This window comes from Ochotona princeps, chromosome X (assembly GCF_030435755.1).
Source record: "Ochotona princeps isolate mOchPri1 chromosome X, mOchPri1.hap1, whole genome shotgun sequence".
In the NCBI taxonomy this organism is placed as follows: domain Eukaryota; kingdom Metazoa; phylum Chordata; class Mammalia; order Lagomorpha; family Ochotonidae; genus Ochotona; species Ochotona princeps.
The window spans coordinates 8,306,017-8,332,006 of NC_080865.1; the positions used below are offsets into that span (position 1 = coordinate 8,306,017).

Genomic DNA, 25,990 nt, shown 5'->3' on the forward strand with positions numbered 1-25,990 from the left:
CTTGTTAATTCTAAGATCCTAGTAAAGGGTCTAAAAAGTCCTATGTTCTTAACATAGATTTGCTAAATGATAAATTCTAACAGTAGTTCCTGTCCACTAACTATTCTGAAAATGGCAATCCCAATTTTTTAAAAAAAAAAAAAGACAGTTGTTTTAAAGTAGGTATACAATTTCAAATTAAAACAATGGAAAGTTTTATTTTATCATAAAAATAAAAAGGAATTGTAATATTTGGCATTGTCAGGCTATGGAGAAATAAGTACTCTTATAAGCTACATACTTTGATTATACATATACAGTTGCTTACTACAACACTGTAACAAAAAAAAACCAGAGACAACTAAAACATGTACCAATGGATTAATAATAAGTTAGTTAAATAAGCTGTGATATAATCATACCAATGAAATTACATGTGGAGCTAGCACCATGGCACATCAGGCTATTCCTCTACTCTGTGGCGCTTACATCCTGTATGGACTCTGGTTCGTATCCCGGCTGCTCCATTCCCAGTCCAGCCCCTTGCTTGTGCCCTGGAAAGCATCTGAGGATTATCCAAGTTCTTGGGACCCTGCACCCATGTGGGAGACCCAGAGGAGGCTTCTCACTCTAGATCAGCTCAGTGGCCATTTAGGGAGTGAACTAGTGGATAGAAGACCTTCCTTCCTCTCTCTCTCTCTCTCTCTCTCTCTCTCTCTGTCTCTCTCTCTCTCTCTCACACACACACACACACACACACGCACACACTCACACGGACATACCAGACAACCAATGAGGGTTAAAATTTTCACTTTATAGGTGTATTACATTCAATTTAAAAATCCAAATATAAAAAGGAGAAAAGATCTGAACAGATAATTCATCAAAGAGGATATAAGGTTAGCAAATAAGCACATAAATGATGTTCAAGATCCTCAGCCATTAAGGAAATTAAATTAAAACCATGATGAGCTGCCACTGTATACCTATTAGGAGTACTAAAAGCAGAATTACTGAAGATACCAAGAGCTGTTGAGGGTGTGGAGTAAGCAGAGCTCTCACACACAGCTAGTCCAGGTGCAAAATGGTGCAGGCGCTCTGCAAAACGGCATGGCAATTTCTTAAAAAGTTAAGCATACATTCACCATATGATCCCGCCGTCCCACTTCTGAGTGTACTAGTCAGCATGAAAAATGAAGGAAGCCAGTCTCACGAGGTGACATGGGATTCCATGTACATGGTATCCTTGAAAAGAAGAAAACCACAGAGACAAGGAAAAGATCAAAGGCAGCCAGGACTAAAGAAGAAGGAGGTCTGAGTTCAAATTGATAGCCAGAGTTTTGCGGGGAGTTGAATTGTTCAGTGGTGGAGGCTACAAGACGCTAGGCTTGTGTGAGAACTCACAGGACTGTGTGCCAGAAAATAAATGAAATAAATGACTCCACATAAAACTGCAAACATTTTTTTAAAGCTGGATCAGTAGTCATGGTACCTTCTATTTCTCGGTCTAAGGGAGGAACATCATCTCTCATGGAGAAGTCCATAGCTGTGCCTGGTATGTCCATCAGGTCTTCATCGCTGGAGCTGCTCCGGAAGCTACAAAAACTCCCCTGCTTAAAGCCTCTGTTATCCATGGCTCCTGTGCAGAAAGACAAACAGGAGGTTTATAACAACAACCTCCAACCCCGGAAACATTTATTCTTTTCTTTTTATGGCAGTAAATACACATAACACCAAATAGATAAGCTGTGTAATTTTGAAGTAGACAATTCAATAGCATTGATTTCATTTATAATGCTGCACAACCATCTCTACTATCCATTTCTAAGACCTTTTTCTGTCAGTATCAACAGAAATTCTGTGCCCAGTAAACAGTAATTCCTCATTCATGAGCCCTCAGTAACTTCCATACAAATGGAACTGTACTGTATGTGGCCTTTCTTTCTGGCTTGTTAGACTTAGCATAATGGTTTCAAGAATCATCTGCTGTAGAATGTATCAGTATTTCATTCCTTTTATGATTGAATCATATTCCATTGTTTGAACAGAACACATTTTGTCTATCCACTCACCAGTTGGTGCATATTTGAGTAATTTTGACAAATGGGTTGCCACTTGTGCCTTCTTCCATGTTTTACCTTGATGATGTCTTTTTTTAGATTTAAAAATATTTTATTTTGTTTTATGATATAGTTCAATAGGCTCTGGGGTTGCCCATGCCTTTCCCCAAGGTCATCACCCCATTGATTTCCCCTCTAGTCCTACAATGGATGTGCTTCATGAACAGTCACAAGTCCATCATGCTGCTATTGAAGTGTTTCCCGACAGTGCAGGCATGGACATTGTCAGACAGTCCATCACCTTACTGTTAGGATATTATCGATTCTTTCCCTGGGAGCGCACCTTTGGCCTGTATGCATAGAGACATACAGCACTTTGTCTCCATATCTGAATATATCAGTCCCCACTACACTTCCATTATATATCCCCTAAAATACAGAACCAGTGAGCACAGTCCACAAGAGGGTGAAAATAATAAATTTTCATCAACATGAAGTTAACAACATGCTACAAAAATAAAAATGCATCTCAAGAGTGATGATCTCAATACAAAAACTACTTAATATACTCAACAGATGTATCTGTAACTTTCACCAAGCAGTTGGTAGTTTTCATTTTTGGAAAACAATTCAAATGAGCATACAAGAATTAAGGACATGCGTACAAATTTAATGGGAGTTCACAATCAATTGAAATAAAAATTAGACATAGGTATTGAGAAATGTCTTAGCCTGACTATGTCAGAGCTTTACACACAAAACAGATGCACAGAAATGACAAATGATTGGCACAAGGAAAATGAGGCATACTTTGCCATCTAAATGATGTTCTCTGCTAAATAATTTAATATGAAAATGAAACTTCTCTATCTCAAGTATAAATATTCAGATAACAAATTTTAATTAAAAATTTTAAATCCTGATTGCAAGAAACAACATTATATTCAGCTTTATGTAGCACTGCCTTCCCCTCATTTCCAAATATGATTGATTGTAAAGGCAGAGCAACAGAGATGGAGAGACAGAGATTTTTCCATCTACTCTTCCATTCCCCAAATGATCATCACAGCCATGGGTGGTCCAGGCTGAAGTCAGGAGCCAGGAACTCTCATCCTGGTCTTCCACATGAGTGACAAGGACCCAAGCTGCTGGACCATCATCTACTTTCCTCCCAGGTGCATTAGCAGGAAGTTATCAGAAGCAAAGTAGCTGGGACTTCAATTTGTGAGCCAATATGGGCAAACGCACACATCCTCAATATTCTTTAGTGCCCATAATAGCTGAGATCTGCAAAGTTAGGAACTGGATAATAGGATAAAGTGGAGCATTATTATTTTGACATGATGCTATATGGTCAGGGAGGGAAAGAGACAAATCTGTTTCAGTATCACAGTACTAATAATGTATAAAAGCACTGATCATGAAGTCATTCAAGCAACAACAGAAACTAACCTTGCTCTGTGGCTCCAGCAGGTGCTGGGATACTAATAATCCACATTTTGTAGTCTTAGTTGTACTCCTTCCCTGCTCAATAGCCTATGCTTGCTGAACCTTTTCCCCTTGTCCTTGCTGTTTGCTTTACTTCCCTTCTCCTGAGAGCGTTCCCTTGATCATGCACTCACACAAAACACCGTGTCTCAGCTCGCACTTCCACAGAACTGCATCTAATACAGGACTCCTGGCATTTGTTTGTTGTTTGTTTGTTTTCTTATTACCAACAATGCATAGGAAATACTGATTTCTTCACTGTTATCATCCAGGATAAAACCATTCCTTTGGTGTTGATGTTGGTCAAACTGTTAAGAGTCTATCCGAAACCATTTTCAGTTTAGAGTTTAGGGCCTGTGCTGGCTTGCATAGATTCTTCCTCCTTTTTTAAATGAAGAAAATATTTTCTGCTTCAAATATTACTACATCCTTACAGTAGGATCCCTTATTATTTCTAATTATACTTTTATGTTACGTTACTTTATTTTCTTCCCATTCTTATACTTGCCAGGCTGTGATACATTTACATGTCAGAAAGTTAAGCTTGCAATAGTAAAATGAATGACTAGGCCATTGTAATAACTTGGGGACAATTAACAAAAGAGGAATATATATAGATATATATAGATATATATGGGATATATATATGGGAGAGAGAGAGAGAGAGAGAGAGAGAGAGAGAGAGAGAGAGAGGAAGGAAGGAGGGGAAGGCTGACCCTTATAAATCTGTATCAAGGAAAAACCTAAGTAAATCTTTTTTTTTTTTAAATCTCTCCAGCCTACTAGGAAGTAAATATTGCAACGCTGGACAAGGACAAGAGCAGCAAACACTGCTTGGTAGTATTCAAATAATGCAACATTTAGATCTTGGAAACAAGGTTAATATATTTACACAGCATCACATGATGATATTGTAAAGTTAGGCCTTACTTCACTTTGAAAGCTTGTTGATTAATGGAGCATCACTATTAGTATCTGTGTAAATACTATCTGCACAATCTTAATACTATTTATGTAAGAATGAGTTACTATTAACAATAGACAGGGTTGTAAGCATATATGCATAACATGCAACAGCTGTAACTAAGGAAAATCCAATCATTAATTTCTCTCTTATTAGCCCCTTTCTGGAAATGCTGACCATAACTTTTGACTCTATATTGTCAATGTTTTCTACTCTTGCTTTGAACTTGACATCAGTGAATTTTTGTCAAACCACTAACGTCTCTAGGTTGACTGTTAATTGTCTTCCAGTTTGTCAACTGACTTTAAAAAAATAATAATAATAAACTTCCTGAATAATGATCAAAGGAATAAGCACATGAAACTGCTATCTGAAATGGAATTCTCAATCTTTTCTTAAGGTTCATAATCTTGATACACTTGAAGATTACAAATCAGTTACTCTATTGACAATCTTTTGGTTTGGTTTGATCTTTTCTTATGAGTTTATTCAAATCCTTGACATATCAGAAAATTGATGCTGCGTTCTAACTGCATCTTATCACAGGGCATATGCCTTTCATTTGTCTCCAATTAATGATGCTATTTATTAGATCACCTCATAAAATTGGTATCTTCAAGGTCTTGCCACTTTAATACATATTTTGTCTTTATAACAGAGATTATGTTCTGTTAACGACCCTTTGATTAAAAAAGCATTTCCTATAAAACACTTTGCTTATTCATTCACTCATTTACATTTAGGTAGACTCCTATTTTGCTTAGTGAATTATAATCCACTGCTATTGTGATTCATTTTCATGTCTATATTTTCCACATTTGGCCAGGAGGGACCCCTTCAAGGTGGCTTTTATGTCCTATTGACATGTGTCTCACCATGCTTTGAAAATTCACTTAATTTACATCAAAAAAGACATTTCAGATTTGTCTTGCACTTCCATGTTTCCATCCCTAGGATCGGCCATTTCTTCATGGAACCTTCAGTATTAATTGGAATATCTAGAGGCCAAAAGCTAAGTGCTAGGTGTGCTCAATGCTACTGGGGTGTTGCTGCTTCCAAACTTTCTCAGTAGAAAAAAAAGTAGGGAATTCACACACACATTAACAGACACATGTAAGTACCTAAAAGTACACATTTAATCAATTTTCACATCTTCATATATTGATTACATATAATCTATAATATATATATCCTCAATTATGTCTCTTATTCTAATCTAAAATGGCAGGGTCCAATTTTGTTTTGTTTTAAGATTTATTCACTTATTTATTCAAAAGGCAGAGTGATAAAGAAAGGTCTTGTATCTTCTGATTCACTCCCCAGCTGGTTACAATATGAAGAACTGGGCCAGACCTAAGCCAGGAGCTGGGAACTCCATCCGGGTCTCCCACATGGATGGAAGAAATGCAAGCATTTATGCTACCTTCTGCATTCTTCTCAGGTGCATTAGCAGGGAACTGGAGCTGGATCTGAAGCAGAGGAGTCAGGATTCAAATATCTGACACAGGATATAAGTGTCCCAGAAGTGGCTTAAATCACTGCATCACAACACCCATGCCAACATCTTTTTTTTCTTTCTATATTTGTATATTCCTTCACTGACTGTAAGGAATCTGAACAACAACAACAAATAAATCTGGATCCAAACAGCCTTAACATTTTTTTTTTTTTAACTTTTTGAAACAACCCCTTGTATATAACCAATCTCCCTCCCCTCACCTACCTTTTCCATACACAGATGTGACATCTATTGGGTTCTGGCTGACAATACAGAGCCACTACCTTCTGGAAATGCTTTCTTATCCCTGCTCAGACACCAGCAGCAAGCCACACATCTGTGGAGAAGTAACTTTCTTCAAAGTATATAAACTCTAATACCCCAGGCCAAGCTACCTTTCTGAGTGGGCACTCTTCTCAGATCACTTGGGGTCTATATCCCTAAGTGAAGTTATTCCCACCCTCCACCCCCCAGGACAGATTCTCTCCTCAAACAAACAAGAGTAAAACACCTCCCCTTCCCCCCCACACACTTTATTCCTACCTAACAGATACTTTCTGCTCTTCAATCTCATTTACTTTGTTGCATTATTTAAGGAAACCTATAGGCTGAACATTGTGAATCTGAAATCCAATGTGTTCCAAAATTTGCAACTTTTGGAGTACAACATGATTTCACAGCTGGGGAAAAAAAATCTGTTCCCTAAAAGTTGCATTCACTACAAAATTATTAAGTGCATTACAGAAAATTCCCTTCAGGCTATGGGTGTAAGTGAATAAGAATCAAGAAGTAAAGTTCATATTCAGACTTGGGTCTCATCTTCAATATATTTCATGATATAAAAGTCTCATGACATATTTAAAAATATTTGAAAATCTGAAAAAAATCCAGAATCAACAAACAGTTATGGTACCAAATATTTCAGATAAAAGATACTCAACCTAAATCTCTAGCTCTCATTTCCAAGTTCCAGTCCTGCATTTCCAAGAACTCCATTTGATAGAATTGTTACTACTTCAAATTCAGCAGGAGGAAAATGAAAAATAAAATCAGTGGAAACAATATTAACCTAAACACAAACCATGAAATCCAAATAAGACATGGTCCTTACTATTTTCCTTCCATATCAACTGCTCTTTTAAATTCATGTGGCAACAGAGTCAATATTTACAGTTCATGTTTTGCCTAACTCTGGGATATACTACATGGAATGAGCCTACAAAAAGTCCTTAACCTCATGAGTAGGCACTCTAGATTTCTGGAAATCACAGCTGAAAACATGGACCATTCTAACTGATAAGAAGCAAAGCTAACAGAGTAGCACAGCTGAAGAGCTTTTCTTTCACTATGAATTTATCAAATGTCCATGAGTTCCTCATAGTGACGAGCACTAAAAGAAAGCAAGAATATCTGTATAGTAAATGCAGAGTCCCTCCCCTCTCCTCCATGGCTACATGTTCCACTCAAGAAATGGAATACACAACTTAGGAGTGGGCATCATAGTGCAGCAGTTAAGTTGCCACCTGGGATGCCCACGTCCCCTACTGAGGCTTAATTCCCTACTCTAATTCTAATCTCCCTTCCTGGTAATGAGCATGTTGGGAGGTAGCAGGCAATAGTTCAAGTAGTCAGGTTCCTGTCACCTATGTGGGAAGCCAGGATGGAATTCCAGGCTCCTGGCTTCAGCCTAGCTCAGCGCTGGCTGTTGCAACCATTTGGAGAATAGATATGAAATGGCTTTCTCTCCCTTTGTATTAAAAAGAAAAATTGCAGGGGACTGGCTTTACGCCACAGCAGTTAAGATACTGCTTGGGACACTCACACTCTACCGGAGTGCCTAGGCTCCAATCCTCCTCTACTTCGCATCCAGCCTCCTGCTGATACGTATCCTGGGGAGCAGCTTGGATACTTGTGTTGTTGACATTCATGTGAGAGACCTGGATGAACTTCCAGGTCCCTGGCTTTGGTCTGGCCCAACTTTGGCTGCTGTGAGAAACTGGAAAATAAATCAAAATCTCTCTACATATGTCATTCTGTCTTTTAAATAGATAAATACATCTTAATAAATAAGATGCCTGTTCCAGCAAATCCACATTAGTGCATAAATCACAGGAAGAAAAGGGGACATCTAGAAAACTTTTGTATTTGGCTTTGGAATATGTCCTGTGTTCACAGTTTCAAATAGGTGTGCCTAAGGCCAGTGTGGTAGCCTAGTGGCTAAAGTCCTTGCCTTGCACATGCCGGAATCCCATATGGGCACTGGTTCTAATCCAGGCTGCTCCACTTCCCATCCAGCTCCCTGCTTGTGGCCTGGGAAAGCAGTTGAGGACGGCCCAAAGCCTTGGCACCCTGCACCCGCTTGGGAGACCCAGAAGAAGTTCCTCGCTCCTGGCTTTGGATTGACTCAGCTCTGGCCATTGCAGTCACTTGGAGAATGATCATTGGACGGAGGATCTTCCTCTCTGTCTCTCCTCCTCTCTGTATATCTGTTTCTCCAATAAAAATAAATAAATCTTTTAAAAAGTGTGTCTATTATTGTAGCAATTCATTACAACAAAAATAATGATACTGCAAGACGAAGAACCAACAAAAGAGAAGCTGAATAACTTTTCATAGTTTCCCCACTGGGAGCTTCTAAACTGTTTCCTGTAACCTACTGACACAAAACAATCCAGCTAAATTGAGCTGCTTTATTTCACACATTTCCTGGAACAGCTATCTGGTTTATTGTTTGGGTTATAAGTGTTTCCTCAATAAATATATGGGAAGAAAGTGTCAATGAAAGAAAATTAGAAGAAACAGGCAAATGGTGAATGTGAGTGACTCAAACATCGGTCCTGAAGACCCCTGCCATTTTGGACTTGGCACCATTTTAAATATCTGCTTCCCTTAGGTCTCAGCTTCCTTAAGATTCGTGTGCCCTTTAGGTTCAAATTTTGTTGTCTGCCAATCTGCTGTGACTCTGTAACCCTGTTCCCATCAATCCGCTGTAACCTCATGGCACCATACCTGAGGTATCCACCAATTCCTCATGGCCGCTGATAGCCACTCCCAGCCATAGAGGCACACTGCCACATGCGTGCCACACTTCTCTTGCTCCCCCACCTCTCCCTCTTCCCTTGGAACCCCTCATGTCACTATGGCAGTAGACTTCTCTCTTCTCTCTCCGTCTCCACTCCTGTCCCCACAGGCATCATTCGTGCTGGAATAAAACCCCCCGGATGGTTTGCTGCATCTGTGTTTCAGCTTGTGGCAGCAAACCAAAATGAATTTACACTGAAAAGAGCTAACGCTAAAAGGACCTAACGGTGAAAAGCAAAATAGATACTTAAGGATTGGACTGTTACAAAGGAAATAAATACAAGCAGTAAAACTCAAAGCGGTATTCGCCATAGGATAACCCATTCTGTCGTACTCTTTCATTTCATTTTTCAGATAAAATAATTGTCATAAAAATTAAAGGAGCCGAATAATGAGTAAAGATTTGAACTCATGTGTAGTTGAACTCCAATTCCAGTGCTCTTTATAATTTTCTGAGGCTTTACAAGTGCATGTCAGTTCAGAAAATGACACATCTGGATTAAATCAAAATTTATTCTACACAGCCTGAGGTCAGTCAGAATTTGGGTCAAGCTAGTAACAATGTAAAGGAATCACATTTATTGCCAGGTTAAAGGACTGCGGATAGGACTTGTAGAGGAGAGGGCAAAAGAGGAGGGCAATCATGGGGAAAATGTGTCATTGGTATTTGAGTGACAAAGCAGACATGTGTCCTCTAGTTACATTCTTGCTTAAAATTCCAAGTGATTCTTCACCGTCTCTAGGATCAAACTGCAACTTCTTTGCATGGCATTCAGAGCTCTCTCTGATCTGGATCACATCTAGCCCGACAGGCTTAGCTACAGCTACAAATGTGTTATACTCCACATAGGTCATGTACTGTTACATCTCCATGCTTTTGCTCAAACCAGTTGTTCTATATGGAATCCCACCCACCCCCATCCATCCCCATTCTATTTTCAGTCAAGTGAAATCCCATTCATCACATCTAGGGCCAGCTCCAATAGGCTTTTCCCACAATACCCCCTTTGTTCAGGCAACTACGTTGATTGCAAAATCTCTTCCACTGGGGTCTTGTGACTACACCATGTCCTTCTCATTTCTGTTGCTGCAGAAACTCCACTGTGGTCTCAGAGTAGGTGTTCAATACATTCTTACCAAGGAGAACTTCGGTCGGGAAGGAAGGTTTAACAGCTAAATAAAATATTTATATAGCTAACACTCAATAAATCTATTCTTTGTACTATAAGGAGAGGGAAGGGGGGATACAAAAAGTTTATTACTCTAAATTTATGATTTGCTTGAGGAGAAAACCCTTTAGTAAGTGGTAAGCTGTGCAATCAGCACTCAGAAAAAAGGGGAGGGCTCAGTGAGAGCTACAGAAGGCTTCTATAGAGGAGAGTGTATAGTTCACGTTCAGCAAACAAAATGGTCAAAGTCTTAGAGATAAGAATGAAGTTGGCATTGATATTTGAGTATAGGACAGGGTAGGTGTCCCCAAGCAAATCAATAGAGAGAGATAGGTCAACAATGACCCAGAAGGCCACAAGAGTTACTGTGATTTTTTTTAAGATGTATTTTATTTAAAAAAAATATTTATTTTCTTTTCTATTTGAAAATCAGATATACAGAGGAGGAGAGACAGAGAGGAAGATCTTTCGTCCAATGATTTCACTCCCCAAGTTGCTGCAATGGTCTGATCCAAAGCCTGGAGCCTCTTCCGGGTCTCCCACATGGGTGCAGGATTCCAAGGCTGTGGGCCGTCCTCAACTGTTTTCCCAGGCCACAAGCAGGGAGCTGGATGGAAAGCGGGGCCTCTGGAATATAAACCAGTGCCCATATGGGATCGTGGTGCATGAAAGGCAAGGACTTTAGCCACTAGGCTAAAGTTACCATGATTTTTGAGAAGCAATGTGATAAAAGCGTCACTTTAGGGTTTAAAGTGTGGCAGCAGAAGGCTGGCAGATAAAAAGAAAGAGCTAGGGTGGCAGTTTGCTACATTTAGTTTCAATGGAGCTGACTTAGACTGGAAAAGGAAGTGAGAAAGAGAAGGAGGAGCACACAAACCAAGGCAAGAGAGACCCAAGCAGTGGGAGAGGATGGGCAGTATGCCATGTGGGCATGCTGTTTTACTAGCGACATGGACACATGTTGGCTTGAAGAAATTACTACTCCTCTTTCGACCCATCTGGCAAAAACTAGTGCATAAATCAATGGGTGGGCTGACACACTTGACTCCCCAAATGAAAATACAAAGCATGTCACATATTTCAATGCTGACAAACACAGAGGAGCAATAAACTTTTATTTTTGTTGCACAAAAACATCTGCTGACCTGCACATGGCATTCTGGATGATTAATACATGTGAGATACTGCAAACAAGGGAAAAGGAGAGAGCAGAGGAAATGGGGCTTAAGAGACACACAATTTACAAAGCTGTAAAATATTGTGGTATCATTTAAAAGAAAACATTTAGACACTCCTAACAGTGAAAGAGTTAAGAACTGGCACACAAACAAAATTAGCATTACCTGCTATACTCTAAGCTACCCAAGTGCCTGAAACAGAAAGAGGGTTCAGAAAATAATTTAACTTGTACTTCAAATCCAATTTCAATAACTTCATTTTGACAAGCAGAAGTGAAATGGAGATCTTGGAGGTTATTCTATGAGGTGCCTATCACATGCTCGTTTCAAAAGTGTGGACTAGGGCCCAGCACGGCAGCCTAGCAGCTAAAATCCTTGTCTTGCACGCGCCAGGAAGTGGAGCAGCCAGGACACAAACCACCACCTGTATGGAATCCTGCCGTGTGCAACACAAGGATTTTAGCTGCTAAGCTCTTGTGCCAGGCCCCAAGAATAGATTTTTAAAATTAGTTATTCTGGATTAAAAACTTGAAAGGGTTCTTTCTTGACATGATATAGAAAATCTAAATAAAAACCAAGAAGCAAGACAGGAAGGTAATGATTTCCTGCTGCCAATATTTAAAATGGTTCAAGAAAAACCTTGAGGAAAAAAGTGATGAATTCATTTAGGAATGCAACAAAAATGATATTCCAATTTAGACTGGAAGGATTCTTATCCATGCAAATATAAGAATATCAACTAAAGTAGTAAAAATAAAGAAGAAATACAGAAATTGTAAGATAAATCCACAAAGAACAATTATATTCCTATATATTACCACAGAAGTAGAAAACACAATGATAAAAAATTCATCTGTGATAGTCATAAAATTGAAACAATATTACTTCAAAACATATAAAAGGCAAGTACAAAGGAAAGAGGACAGAAAGCATCATGATCTTGATTGGAAAGTCTAAATACAGCAACAATGGGCAAGGCCTTCATTTCAATTATATCTAGAAATTCATGTAAAGTTCCTAAGGCATCTTTTATACCACCTCACAGACTGACAATAAAATTCATCCAGAATAACTATCTAACACGAAAGGATACTAGTACCTATGTTTTCTTAAACATAAATATGATGGTGTTGGCGCTGTGGTGTTCCAGCTTGAGCCTCTGTGTGTGGCGTAGGCACCCCATGTGAGTGCCAATTCAAGTCCCAGCTGCTCCACTTCAGATTCACCTCCCTGCTAATGTGGCTAGGATAAACAACAGAAGATGGCCCAAGTCACATGTGGGAGATCTGGATAGAGCTGCACTTTCTTGGCTTAATCTTGGCCTAACCCCAGCATTTAGGGCCCTTTGGAGAACAAACTAGTGGACTGAAGATCCCTCTCTGTTTCTCTGCACAGCCTCCACTCCCTCCCCTCAACTGTGTAACTCTGCTTTTCAAATAATAGAATAATATATTAAAACAAACAAACAAAACACAATATGGGGATAAGGTCTGGTCTAGCAAATAAGAGGCCCATAACCCACAGTGGAGTACTTGGGTTCAATCCTTGACTGGAACTCCTGATTCCAGCTTCCTGCTAATTCAAAACATAGGATGATGGCTCAAGTAGTTGAGTCCCTGCTATCCATGTAGGAGACCTAGACTGAATTATGCGCTCCTGAATTCTCATCAGTCCTTCCCAACCCTCGTTCAGGGTTTCAAGGAGTGAACCAGTGAATGGGAACATATGCTATCACTCCCAAATGGGTAAGTTAAAAAAAAAAAAAACTAATCCTCCACCTGTAAGCACTGGCATCCCACGTAGCTCCCAGTTCATGTCCCAGATGCTCCACTTCCAATCCCATTCCTTGCTTATGGCTGAGGAAAGCAATGGAAGATGACCCAAGTCCTTGGGCCCTTGCCACTCATGTGGCAAAGTCACCTGGAGCTCCTGGCTCCTGGCCTTACTCTGGGCCAGACAGGCTGTTTTGGGAATCTGGGGAGTAAACCAGCAGATAGACGATCTTTCTCTCTCTTTCTCTCCATCCCCAGCTCCAACCTGCCCCACCAAACCCATCTCACTCACTTTCCCTTCAAATAAAGTTTTTAAAAAGGAAGGAAGCAAAGAAGGAGGGAGGGAGGAAAAAAGAAAGGGAGGGAGGAAAGGAGGAAGCAAGAAAGGAAGGAGAGGAAGGAAGGAAGGAAGAAAGAAAGGGAACATACCTGTGCTATCAACGAAAACGATTAAAGAAGAGATGGATACAAATATCAAAGTAGAAATCAAAGGACGCCTTTCCGCATTTGGTCCAGTGTATATGGAGCTTGGAAGTTATATTTTCATCTTCACAATGAAAAACAAACTAAAAAAGCCGGGAACCTGCAGCTCCATCCGGATCCTCCACACAGATGGCAGGTACTCAAGTCCTTGGGCCATCTTCCACTGCCCCCCCAGGCATACTAGCATGGAGCTGGATCCAATTGGAACTGTAACAGACACTGCTGTGGGATGTCAGTGTCACAGATGGCAATTTAATTCATTATGTGACAATGCCCCAAAGCCACTTTTTTCCCCTTTTATTATTATTTTCCATGATACACTTTGGTAGGTATAGAGATTCCCCTTTCTCAAGTCAATTTTTTTTTAAAGATTTATTCATTTTATTACAGCCAGATATACACAGAGGAGGAGAGACAGAGTGGAAGATCTTCCGTCCAATGATTCACTCCCCAAGTGAGCCGCAACGGGCGGTTGCGCGCCGATCCAGAGCCGGGAACCTGGAACCTCTTCCGGGTCTCCCACACGGGTGCAGGGTCCCAATGCACTGGGCCGTCCTCAACTGCATTCCCAGGCCACAAGCAGGGAGCTGGATGGGAAGTGGAGCTGCCGGGATTAGAACCGGCGCCCATATGGGATCCCGGGGCTTTCAAGGCGAGGACTTTAGCCGCTGGGCCACGCCGCCGGGCCCCTCAAGTCAATTTTAATACAATAAAAAACACACATCACATCCTGGGAGAAAATATTCACAAAAGACATATCTGATAAAGGACTGGCATCCAAAATACATAAGGAACTCTTAAAACTCAACAGTAAGAAAACCAATCCAGTGAACAAGCAAAAGACCGAAACAGATATATCACTAAATATAGAGCCAACAAAGAAGCACATGAAAAGATACCTAATATTACATGAAATTAGGAAACTAAAAATAAGATGCTACTACATGCCTATTAGAATGGCCCAAATCTGGGCTCCACGCTAGCGCAGTGGTTAAGGTCCTCGCCTTGCACATGCCAGGATCCCATATGGTCGCCGGTTCTAATCCTGGCTGCTCCACTTTCCATCCAGCTCCCTGCTTGTGGCCTGGGAAAGCCGTCGAGGATGGCCCAAAGCCTTGGGACCCTGGACCCTGCACCCTGCACATGGGAGACCCCGAAGAGCTCCTGGCTCCTGGCTTTGGATTGGTCAGCTCCGGCCGTTGCGGCCACTTGGGGAGTGAATCAGCGGATGGAGGATCTTCCTCTCTGTCTCTCTTCCCCTCTGTATATCCGCCTTTGCAATAAAAATAAATAAATCTTAAAAAAAAATGGCCCAAATCTAAAACACTGACAGTTTCAAATGGTGACAAGGACATGGAGCAAATGGAGCAATAGAAACTCTCACTAGTTGCCAAAGAAAAAGCAAATGTTAGTCACCTTTGGAGAGTATGGTGATATTTTTAAAAACAAAACTAAACACAGTCTTAACCACATAACCCAGAAATCATGTTTCTAGTATTTATCCAAATGAGTTCAGAATTTACAGCCACACACATTCAAAAATCCTACACAAGATGTTTATGGCACCTTTATTCATAATTATCAAATATTGCAAGCAAATCAGCTGCCCTTCAGTAGATGAATGGATAAACTGTGTCAAGTCCAGACAATGCAGTATTGTTCAGTGACTGATGAGCTATCAAGCCATAAAAAAATATGGAGGAGCCTTCAATACATATTACCAAGTGAAAGAAGGCATTCTACAGGGGCTATGGGCTGTACAATTCCAACTACATGACATTCTGGAAAACCCAGGAAGATGATGAGTGACTGCCAGAGGTTTTAGGAAAAGCAAAGCACAGAGGATCTTTAGGGCAGCTCAATTACTCTGAATGAGACTACTAAGGTGAATACAGGTCATTATGCATATGTGAAAACCCAGATTATACAAAACATAAAGAACATAATGATTAGGGATGATAATAATGTGCCCCTACTGGCCCACCTCTCATCACATGTGTACAATGCTGGTGCATAATAGTAACAGAAACTGGAGTGGAGAGTACATGTGAACTATGCACTTTGAACTTAAACTTTTCTGCAAACCTAAAATTACTCAAAAAATTTAGTCTCTTCACTGAAAAAAAATCACATAAGGGAAAATGTAATGCTACAGAAATCATCCTGTTTGACACAGACACGTCTCTGGTAATTAAAGAAGAGAAATCTAAACTTATTTGAAGTAATGGAGGGCTTAATAAAACTCAGTTTGTGCTGGGTTTCTGATGAAAAAGGTCTGGAGTAAAACCTGAGAATCTGCATTTCTAAGAAAGATGCGTAGGCTGCTGGTCCTGGGCAGCAAGAGGCATGCAAAGTCGGAAAAATAAGAGTAAGGTTGCATAGTAACTAAACAGGATCTGCGGGGTATATGAAGTAAAGAGCATTAGTAAGTAATCTGAATTGCTGTGGTAAGGTATACTGGGAGAAGACAGAAGGGAAGAAGAACCAAGTGTTTGAATCTATAAGTTTTGATTGTTTAAGAACTTGATAAAGAAGTCTGAAATATGGTAGCTTGCCTCTTACTACTATCAGTAATTCTGAATCAATATTGCTGAGCTGAGTATCTTCAAAAAAAAAAAACAGATTTGCTTAGTCATTTTGAAAGAGTTACAGGAAAGGGAAGGGGGAGGATCCTGCATCAACATCCCACCTGCTATTTCACTCCCAAGTGTGGGCTGGACTGACCAGGAGTTTCATTTGGGTCTACCATGAACATACTGCTTCCCAAGCCATTAGCAGGAACTGAACTGGAAGCAGAGCTGCAGAACATGAATTGGAGCTCATGTGGGATACCGGTTTGAAGGCGGCAACTCCACCTGCCTTGATATGATGCCAGCCCCCGTACTCTGAATAGCTTTAAACTGTAATTGCTAAGGAGTCCAGCAGCTAGGAAAGGGAGGAATGACTAGACCAGCCTAGTTGAAGTAGAGTAACTACTGCAGAACTGTGGAGGTCATAGAAGGGAGCGGGCTGAATCTGAACTCTACAGCTGCCCCTCCTTCTTTTCTCTTAGATCTCACTAAGATTTCTCCTATTCCCAGAAGACAAAATGTAAAGTTGTCTATTCTGAGACAACACTTCTCTGTGTGTCAGTTCTCACACCTGAAGTTAAAAAGTGCGTGGGAAGCATACTAAGAGTTTCTGAGAAAACCTATCCTGCTACTAGACCTACACTCATGGCTGCTTATTGTGTTCACTACCACTCTCATTAGCAAGTATAGTGGCTGGCAAACAGTGCTCCCTACATAACTGCTGAATCTGAGGGAAGTAATACAAAGATGGACAGTCCTCCTACATGACAATGCCCACTTTCACTGGATCCCTGCACGCAGGTGGTGTATATAGAAAGCACATCCACTTAGGTACAATGAAGATGAGAGAGGAAGCAGAGCCTAGAAGGCTCAAGTAGTGGAACATCCTATGTGTACGCATGCGCAAGTACCTCATGCACAAGCCATGAGAAGGCTCATCCAGACAGAACACATCATAGCGAGCTCTATTCTTCTTTATGCTGCTGATAGTCTGCTAAAATAAGATTCAGGAGGTGGTTAAGACATCACAGCTTTATATCAAAGGGCCTAGGTGGGATTCTCAGCCCCAGCTCCCAATTCTAGTTTCCCAGTTCAAGTACTTGGGTCCCTATCACCCACATGGGAGACCTCGATTTAGCTCTAAGACCCTGGCTGTAGCCTGGTCCAGCCCTGGTTGTGTAGTGTGCATTTGCGGAATGTTGGAAGGCATCTGTGTCTGTCTCTCTGCCTTCCAAATAAAATAACTTAAATGAAAAGGAAAAAAATGAATGAGTGGGAAAAGGAGTTCATCTATGAACACTATACTTGTCTACGTAAGACAAGCCTTCGAGTCGGCATAGTGAAGTAGCGGGCTAATCCTCTGCCTGTGGTACTGGCATCCCATAGGGGCTCTGGTTCGTATCCTGGCTGCTCCATTTCCCATCTATCTCCCTGCTTGTGGCCTGGGAAGGCAACAGAGGAGGATAGCCCAAAGCCTCCAGACCCTGCACTCATGTGGGAGACCCAGAAGTAAGTTCCTGGTTCCCAACTTTGGATCAGCTCAGTTTTGGTCATTGTGGCCATTTGGGGAGCAAATCAGTGGTGGATGATCTGTCTCTCCCTTTCTCTCCCTCTGTCTCTGTATCTCAGACTTTCAACTACAATAAATAAATCTTTATTTTAAAAAGAGGACCTGGAGCAGAAGCTTAATGGCTCAAGTCCTCGCCTTCCATGTGCCAGGATCCCATATGGGTGCTGGTTCATGTCTCAGTGGCCGCATTTCCCAAACTCCCTGCTGTGGCCTGGGAAAAGCAGTAGAGGACAGCCCAAGGCCTTGGAACCCTGCATCCATGTGGGAGACCTGGAAGAAGCTCCTGGCTTTAGATTGGCTCAGCTCTGGCCATTATGGCCACTTGGGGAGTGAATCAGCAGATGGAAGATCTTCCTGTCTCTCCTCTTTGCATATCTGACTTTCCAATAAAAATAAATCTTAAAAAAATAAAAAATAAAAAAATAAAAAAAATAAAGCCCATGAGCTTAAAATTCTTGTAGTGTTGCATTGCATTGAAAAAGTACTCAGGTTCTGGTGGAGTATAAGGATAGGAGCAGAGGGAGAAATCAGACTATTGGGCATCTGTACTCACTCCCAGGTAAGATAGAGACCGCAGGAGGCAGTACATGGCTATACGAAGGTAGCAGATGCAAGTTCTTCTCATTTTCCTATTGTGTGATGTGCATTTAAGATCAGCACCAAGAAGTGCCCTCTGGTCTTCATCCCTTCTCTGACTCAAGGAGAGTCCTTGGTAGGCCCGGAAAGGCAGTTCCCCAGTCCTGTCTCCAAGCCCTGGAAGACAATGGGCAGCTTAGAAGCTCAAACTCCTACAATTCCTGCAAGTGTGAAGCATCTCTACAAGCATGCACACTGCCCAGTCCTCACAGAGGATGGGGCAGGAGAACAGAAAGGCTCATGTGTCTCTTCCCGTCATTTGCGCACATCTACACCGTTGATCCTGATGGAGCTCATGGTCTTAAATGTGCCTGTCAGAGTACATGCAATGATTCAGCCTGCCATTTCCATCACTGTATCTGCAATACTGAGCATAGCGTCTGACACGAAGTAGAAATTCAAAGGCACGTTCAGCAGGGTAAGAGGTGAGCAACGCTGCTCAATCCCTCTGGAGGTGCACAAGGCTCCCTGTCACTAACCATCGCACAGGAGACAGAGCACTTGCATTTAGGCTGGAAAAGAAGGGAAGGAAGGAGCATCCTGGAAGACGCTGGTTCCTGCTGGCTGTAGGTGGCAGGAGGGGGCTACAGAGAAATCTCACTCTTCACGCTCTGCACATCTGAGGACATTATCTAGTGAGGATAGTCCTTCTAGTGCACACACAAGCCCAGCAAAGCCTGAAATCCCAACATATTTGATCCCATGCCTCCCTACATGCACCTATTACCCAGAGACCATTTATTACAAGGGAGGAAGAGGTGACGTGTAGGCCCTGTTCTTGATGCAGTTGAGCTCACCCTCTCTGAATCCTTGCCCAGGTGCATTGCATTGACACAGCACTAGCACCCAGACAGCAAGGATTAGAGAGAAGGAGCAGATCAGAAGGCTCAGGCCTCCCCTCCTCACCAGGGTCCAACATGGAGATGATTCTCTGCTACATGTGTCTGCAATGAGAGCAGGAGGTCTTGGTCTTTACATGGAGGGGGACAGGGTGACACGAGAAGTCCCATTCTGTAGCCCACCACATGCTCACAACTGGCAGGAATATTAGGGGACAAGGAAATCCACTCTTCTCCACACCTTCTTGAAGACACATTAAAAAGTCCATCTTGTGCATTACCATATGCCCATGGCCTTGGCAGCATAGCGTCAGCACATCCTAAGTGCTCAGTCAGTGCCTGTGGAAGGGAGGGAGAGGGGAGAGGAAGGAAGGAGGAAGTGGTGATTCACAGCCACTTTGTCCTTCCGCATGCAGAAAAGCCTCCTGGAGTAGGAGCTGTGCTGAGATAGCACCCAAGGGCGTGGGGGGTAGCAAGGATACACGAGTGGAAGCAGAGCTGACTCAGGATGCACACACCACACTCACGGGCGCTGCCACTCATGTCTGTGACAGGGGATAAAGAGCAGCCTGATCTCACACATCCTGAACCCCTGTGCACACAGGAAGTGAGCTGCCATGAGGAAATGCAGTCTCTGTGAGCCTAGGAGACAATAAGACTGGCATTTCCAATGAGTTAGTTCACCAGGACACCCCCTGTTGACAGTAGCTCAGTGAGTTTGCTAACAAGATTGATGAATGGACGGATGGATGGAGGGAGGGATCCAATACCCTCACAGATGACTGAAAGAATCAGTTGCCAGTGTTGTATGGGATAGCACATTAAACTATCACTTAATAATGCCAACACCTCACATAAGAATGCCAGTTCAAGTCCTGGCTCCTCTGCTTCTCATGCAGCTTTCTGCTTATGTGTCTGGGAAGGTAGTGGATGAGTGCCCAAGTACCTGTGCCGCTGCTACCGATGTGGGAGGGTACAAAGGAGTTCCTGGCTCCTGGCTTTGGCCTGGTTAAGCTCTAACTGTTCTGGCCATTTGGGAAGTAAACATGCAGACAGAAGAGCTGTCTCTTTCTGTGTGTCTCTCCCCAATTCTGTCTCTGTGCCTTTCAAATAAATAACCAAATCTCTTTAAAAATAAGTAAGATTGGGACACAAAGATTAGTTACTCCTCACCATGGTGTTGAGGATTTTCCTGCACACCCCCCCCAAAAAAATGTTCTGCACCTTAAATGTCGACAAATATCTTGTTAGAGTTACAAGCCAGTCTAGATTATCCTAAAATCTGCCAAGACCAGCAAAATTATACTTCAACACAACAAATGGCTAAATACTAAAATGAAATAGACACGAGACAGCTGAATGGTACCCTATAGCCATTTTAAGGTATATAGCAGCCGGTCCTGTATATAAACTAAAATTGAAATGTCAATGAGCAAATCATAGGTTGTGGTTAAGAACTTGCTTTTTTATTTTTAACATACTGGTTACTCAAAACCATGTCAATTCCATAATGTTGCAAATTGCTGTCGATGTTATATTGGGACTCTTAATTGACTGGGATGATATTCTACCAGCTCTAACTTCGGACCAGAAATGGTCTCCCCAAGAAACTGTTCAACCCATCTGGACAATAAGTAGCTGGACTCCATGCTTGGTATATGTTTGCAAGGAAAGAATCTTGATGGAATTTGAACTGTAATACTGCATCAAGGTGGAGGAGTCCACCAGGGAGGAGGGGAGGGAGAGGGGTGTGGGGATTCCCAGAGCCTATGAAACTGTCACATAATGCAAAATAATTAATAAAAATATATAAAAAAATAAGTAAGATTGAGCAAAGTAAAGAATAGATCTGTACAGGCTCTGACATACGGAGTTGCCAAAAGGCCCCTGCTCTTATATCCTTGCATAAGCTGATTAAATTGTTTAGGCAGCACTAGGCTGAAATTACAGGTGGGGGCAAGCAAAAAACACCTGCACATCAGACATTCATTTGGAACAAAAGGAAGTCCCCTGCTTCTGCAGACAAGTATAAAAAGGTTCTTCTCCCATCTTTCAGTATTGTAGAGAAATAAGTTGACATGTATACATATGGGTGTGCCTGGATATTTACTGAGGGAGGCATGTATACACACAGGGCAGTGAGAAGGTTCAATTCCTGGCACATCTGTGTGCTGGCTGTCTAGGCATGGGAATGTTCACTGACCACCACCACCACTAACTATACAGGAAGTCCTGGAGAGACAAATGCTGTCTCTTATTCAGCACGGTACTACAACATGGCACAAGGCCCAGCACAGTGAGTGATAAACACACACTAAATGAACTGTTCTGCAGAAGCTTTGCGATGACAAGGCTCGCCCTCCTGCCATCCATGCACACAGGAGGTGTTTGGAGAATTCACAACTCCGATATGCAATGGGTACAGGAGAAAGAGCAGTTCATTCTACACTGCGTGTGTGTGTGTGTGTGTGTGTGTGTGTGTGAGAGAGAGAGAGAGAGAGAGAGAGAGAGAGATGAAAATGTTATATACATGCCCAGAAAAGTAGTGCTAAAGATCTGGAGTAATAAAATCATTGTTTTGTCATATAACTTCCTATGCTGAGCAGGTGTGGTTATGGGCAATGCAGGAGACAGTGTGATGATATTCTCCTGCTACAGTTTTCATGGACTCAGCAGTTTCAGGGAGTCAAAAATGGTGAGGAGGGCAGGGCGCTGATTCCTTTCTCCCTCTTCACCTGACTAGCTTGGCACTGTCACAAGGACTGATACCAAGTCAGTGATTGTCAAACTTGAGGATCAGAAGCATCTGGAAGGCTTGTTAGAGTGCAGATTGCTGTGGTTCATGATTTAGTAGGTCAGGGGTGGGGCCCAAGAATTTGCATTTTGACCGAGTTCCCAGGTGATACTGGCTGCTGCACTTTGACAATCAGTGCTCTAAAGGGACATTAAAGGAACCAAAGGCCAGTAGGGGTGATATAAAGACCCTACCATTTTATTTTTTTTTTAAGATTTATTCAGTTTATTACAAAGTCAGATATACAGAGAGGAGGAGAGACAGAGAGGAAGATCTTCCGTCCAATGATTCACTCCCCAAGTGAGCCGCAACGGGCCGGTGCACGCCGATCCAGAGCCGGGAACCTGGAACCTCTTCCGGGTCTCCCACGCGGGTGCAGGGTCCCAATGCACTGGGCCGTCCTCGACTGCTTTCCCAGGCCACAAGCAGGGAGCTGGATGGGAAGTGGAGCTGCCGGGATTAGAACCGGCGCCCATATGGGATCCCGGGGCTTTCAAGGCGAGGACTTTAGCCACTAGGCCACGCCACCGGGCCCGACCCTACCATTTTAAATGTGTGAGATTCCCTCTCATTGAACTTCTCTACAAGGCTCATAGACTGGGACATCATGGATACCTAAGAACTAAGAAGGGTATGTGAATAAAAGGCTCTGGCATCGTCAGATGCAATGTGTGCATGTGTATATGTGAGTGCATGTAGGCACAAAAAAGAGTGTTCTGTCACAGATGATTTGCCTGTCATCAAAGGTAAAGTGTCTTTTTGGCATATGCATGCTGTGAGATGGAGCAAGAGCAGGGGCCACTTTGCTTCCAGTTCTGGCTGTGGGCAGAACAGGTAGAAAGCTCACTGCCTTGTACACCACCCTGAGACTGCAGAGCTAATGAATCTTGCTATCAGTGCACACTGTAAACACAGCTCTATGGAATTGGAGAGGAATGCCTCCTACATTTCTAGATTGGAGTACTCTGTGTGAGGATGTGGAGGGGAGAAAAGGGTGATGGGAAAGATCAATCCCTGCCATGGATACCAAAAGATAGGATGTTTACTCTCATAACCATGACACTCTACATGTGAGGGTGGGGTCCCTTTCTTTTTTGTTCACCCTGCGTCTCCATGACAGGTGCACGATATGGGGTCCATCCCTATTTGTGAAAGGCAAAAATGGAGGACTCAGAAGAGGCTGAGCCTCTGAGTGCCTGCCCAGGCTTCCATACTAACACAGCACTTGCAACCATGCACTAGCTTTGAGCAGGGGAGCAGGACTAAAGACTCAGATGCCTATACACTTTTTTTTCTTTTTTGTTTGTTTTTAATAGGGAAGCCTGACTTTGCCAAGTGCAGTGTGTTCACATGTGATTGAAACATAGAGAAGGATCTCTCCCATACACAACAGCAAGAAGGAGAGCCACAAGAGAAAACTTCTTTTTGTTTAAGCCCTAACTCTGGAATGATTAGGAAAGCCCACTGACCTGCATGCAGGGTATGGGGGAAGGACAACACAGAGGCCTTCTCAGGCGCTCCCTGTCAGTGGGCTTCTCTGCTGGCCGGTCCATGGTTCTAGGCATACAACAGGATTGAGAAATCACTCAGGCTCAACCTGTGCATATTCATGTTCCAAGACTGGGTAACAAGGGACACACAGAACAACTTCACTCTTTCAAATATCCGAGACTCGCAGCATGTTTATTGGTCCCCCTACTACAATACAGCATAGCAACCCAGTCCATTCAGGGTCCTGCTATATCTTCTATGACCAACCAACTGCCTGGAAGCTGGTAGGCACTTGAATATCTGTGGAATGAAAAGAAAGGAGAGGCAGCTAATGTACAGGAGCCCTGTCCGATTAAATGCAGACAAGACCCCTTGCCTGGGAGTCCTCCAGCAGGCACAGTGATTCCAGACAGCATTGGCATCTTGGCTGAAAGAATGCGAGTCACACACCAGATCAAGGGGCCCATTCTGTGGATTGATTTTTGTGACAGGTCATGTCCCTTCTCCTGCACACAGTACATTTACAAGGGATCTTAAAGAGGTTTAGAAGATTCTCCCATGACATATCTGTAAGACCAGACTCCATGTGTGTGTGTGTGTGTGTGTGTGTGTGTGTGTGTGTACACATATATATACATATGAGTTGGGGTATCTATCAAGTCCCCATCAGCAGCACACCCACCCTTAAAATATACAGACATAATGAATGATGATTCTACTCTACCTCCTGGACTATAAAGACTATAAACTCAGTGAAGTAGAGACCATGTGTCTCTCTTTGTGGGCCAACTGCCAGCTTGATGCCTGCAATACAGTAGACATTCAATAGCGGGCTAGAGCAAAGATGGTACAGAGTGGGCACTGTGGTACAGCAGTTTAAGTGCCACCTGCAATGCAGGCATCTCCTATTGGCAACAATTCTAGTCTTGGCTGTTCCACTTCCAATCCAGCTCCCTGCTGGGAAAGCATCAGAAGATGCTTCAAGTGCTTGGGTCCCCTGCCACCCATGTGGGAGTCCCAGATGGAGTTCCAACTTTGGACCTTGCAGCCATTTGGGGAATGAACCAGTGGATGGAAGATTTTCTCTCTCCCTCTCTCTGTAACTCAGTCTGACAAATAAATAAATGTTAAAAAAGAAAAAAAAAGATGGAAGGTGACTGCAGAGGTGCTCTGTTCTATGTGAAGATGGCCCCCACCCTCATGGAATCCTTGCCCAGGTGCACTGCATTCAGAAAGCATTCTCACCCTGGTAGCAAGGATTAGAGAGGGGAAGCCGCAACAGGAGCATCCAGAATCTGCACACAGCTCCACACACACCTGCTATAGGAGCTTCAGCAGAGGGCTACCCGTTCTTCCCCAGAGCATCTGAGTGAGGACTGAAGAGCTGCTTCTCTTCCAAATTTTAACATGGGAAGTCTCACACTCATGTCTGGATTAGAGGGGGGATGGCAGACTAGAGTCCCTTAGGTGGCCCTCTCACCCTCAGGACATGCAGTATCAAAATCCATTCTCCTCACGTCAGAAGATCCATGGATGCAAGAGTCAATGCTGTCAGGGTCAGTCTCCTGTAGGCAATACGCAGCACAGGGCCAGAGACATACTAACCATGGACAGTAAGGATGAATGAAGGACTGAAGGGCAGGCAGGCACACAGGCAAGCAACATGCAGATGGACAAATCTTCTGGCCTTCTCCATGTAGAGCAGGCTCGTCCTCTTGGAATCCTTGCCCGGGTGCATTGCATTCAGAAAGCATTCTCACCCAAGGACAAAGGATTAGAGAGGGCGAGCAGAGCAGAAGGCTAAGGCGCTGCTGCCTAGACATGTGTCTGTGTATTTTTCACATTCACAATCCCATCCCTACAGAGCATCAGCATACAGGCTGGATAAGACAGATGCATCTCCCCAGAAAGTGCTTCCATATTCATATCCATGCACAGGTCACAGGACATGCTCTCTCGGACAAAACCCCTGTAGGTGTACTGAGAGTGGCACCTTTTGGGGCTCATATTTGAGGGGATGCAAGCACTGGAAGTTGGTTGAGGAGTGGGTAGCAACAAAGCTGGGGCAACCTGAATATGTGCACAAAGGGAGCACAATCTAGTTGGAGGATTATACAGTAGAAGTGAGGATTTTATTCTCTTCCATTTCTCTGCTAATCTATATGTTAAGGGCAACAAGTGAGTGGGTTCCATCAGCTGCCACATGTTTCCCACTACAGAGCCTCTGATGCCAAGTAAACTGAAAATAAATGAAAACAATCTTATGTTCTGACAGGGGTGTGAACTTCTCCACAGGCACCAATGAAGTTCACAGTCCCACAGGTGAATCCAGGGACCTTAGCTGTCTTATCTACCACTGTGTTTCTAATATGCAGTGCATGGGCTGGCACCTCACAACAAACTCAAACATCTCAAAGA

At 42.7% G+C, this 25,990-nt stretch overlaps 1 protein-coding gene across 2 annotated transcripts in view; it reads right to left on the minus strand.

Moving 5' to 3' along the window:
• Nucleotides 1–25,990, minus strand: part of CLCN5 (chloride voltage-gated channel 5) — a 160,253-nt gene that overhangs the window by 47,622 nt on the left and 86,641 nt on the right. For both annotated transcript variants that reach the window (XM_058658239.1, XM_058658238.1), the window contains exon 3: nt 1,472–1,618. In XM_058658239.1, the coding sequence (XP_058514222.1) occupies nt 1,472–1,618 (147 nt within the window). The remainder of the gene's footprint in view (nt 1–1,471; nt 1,619–25,990) is intronic.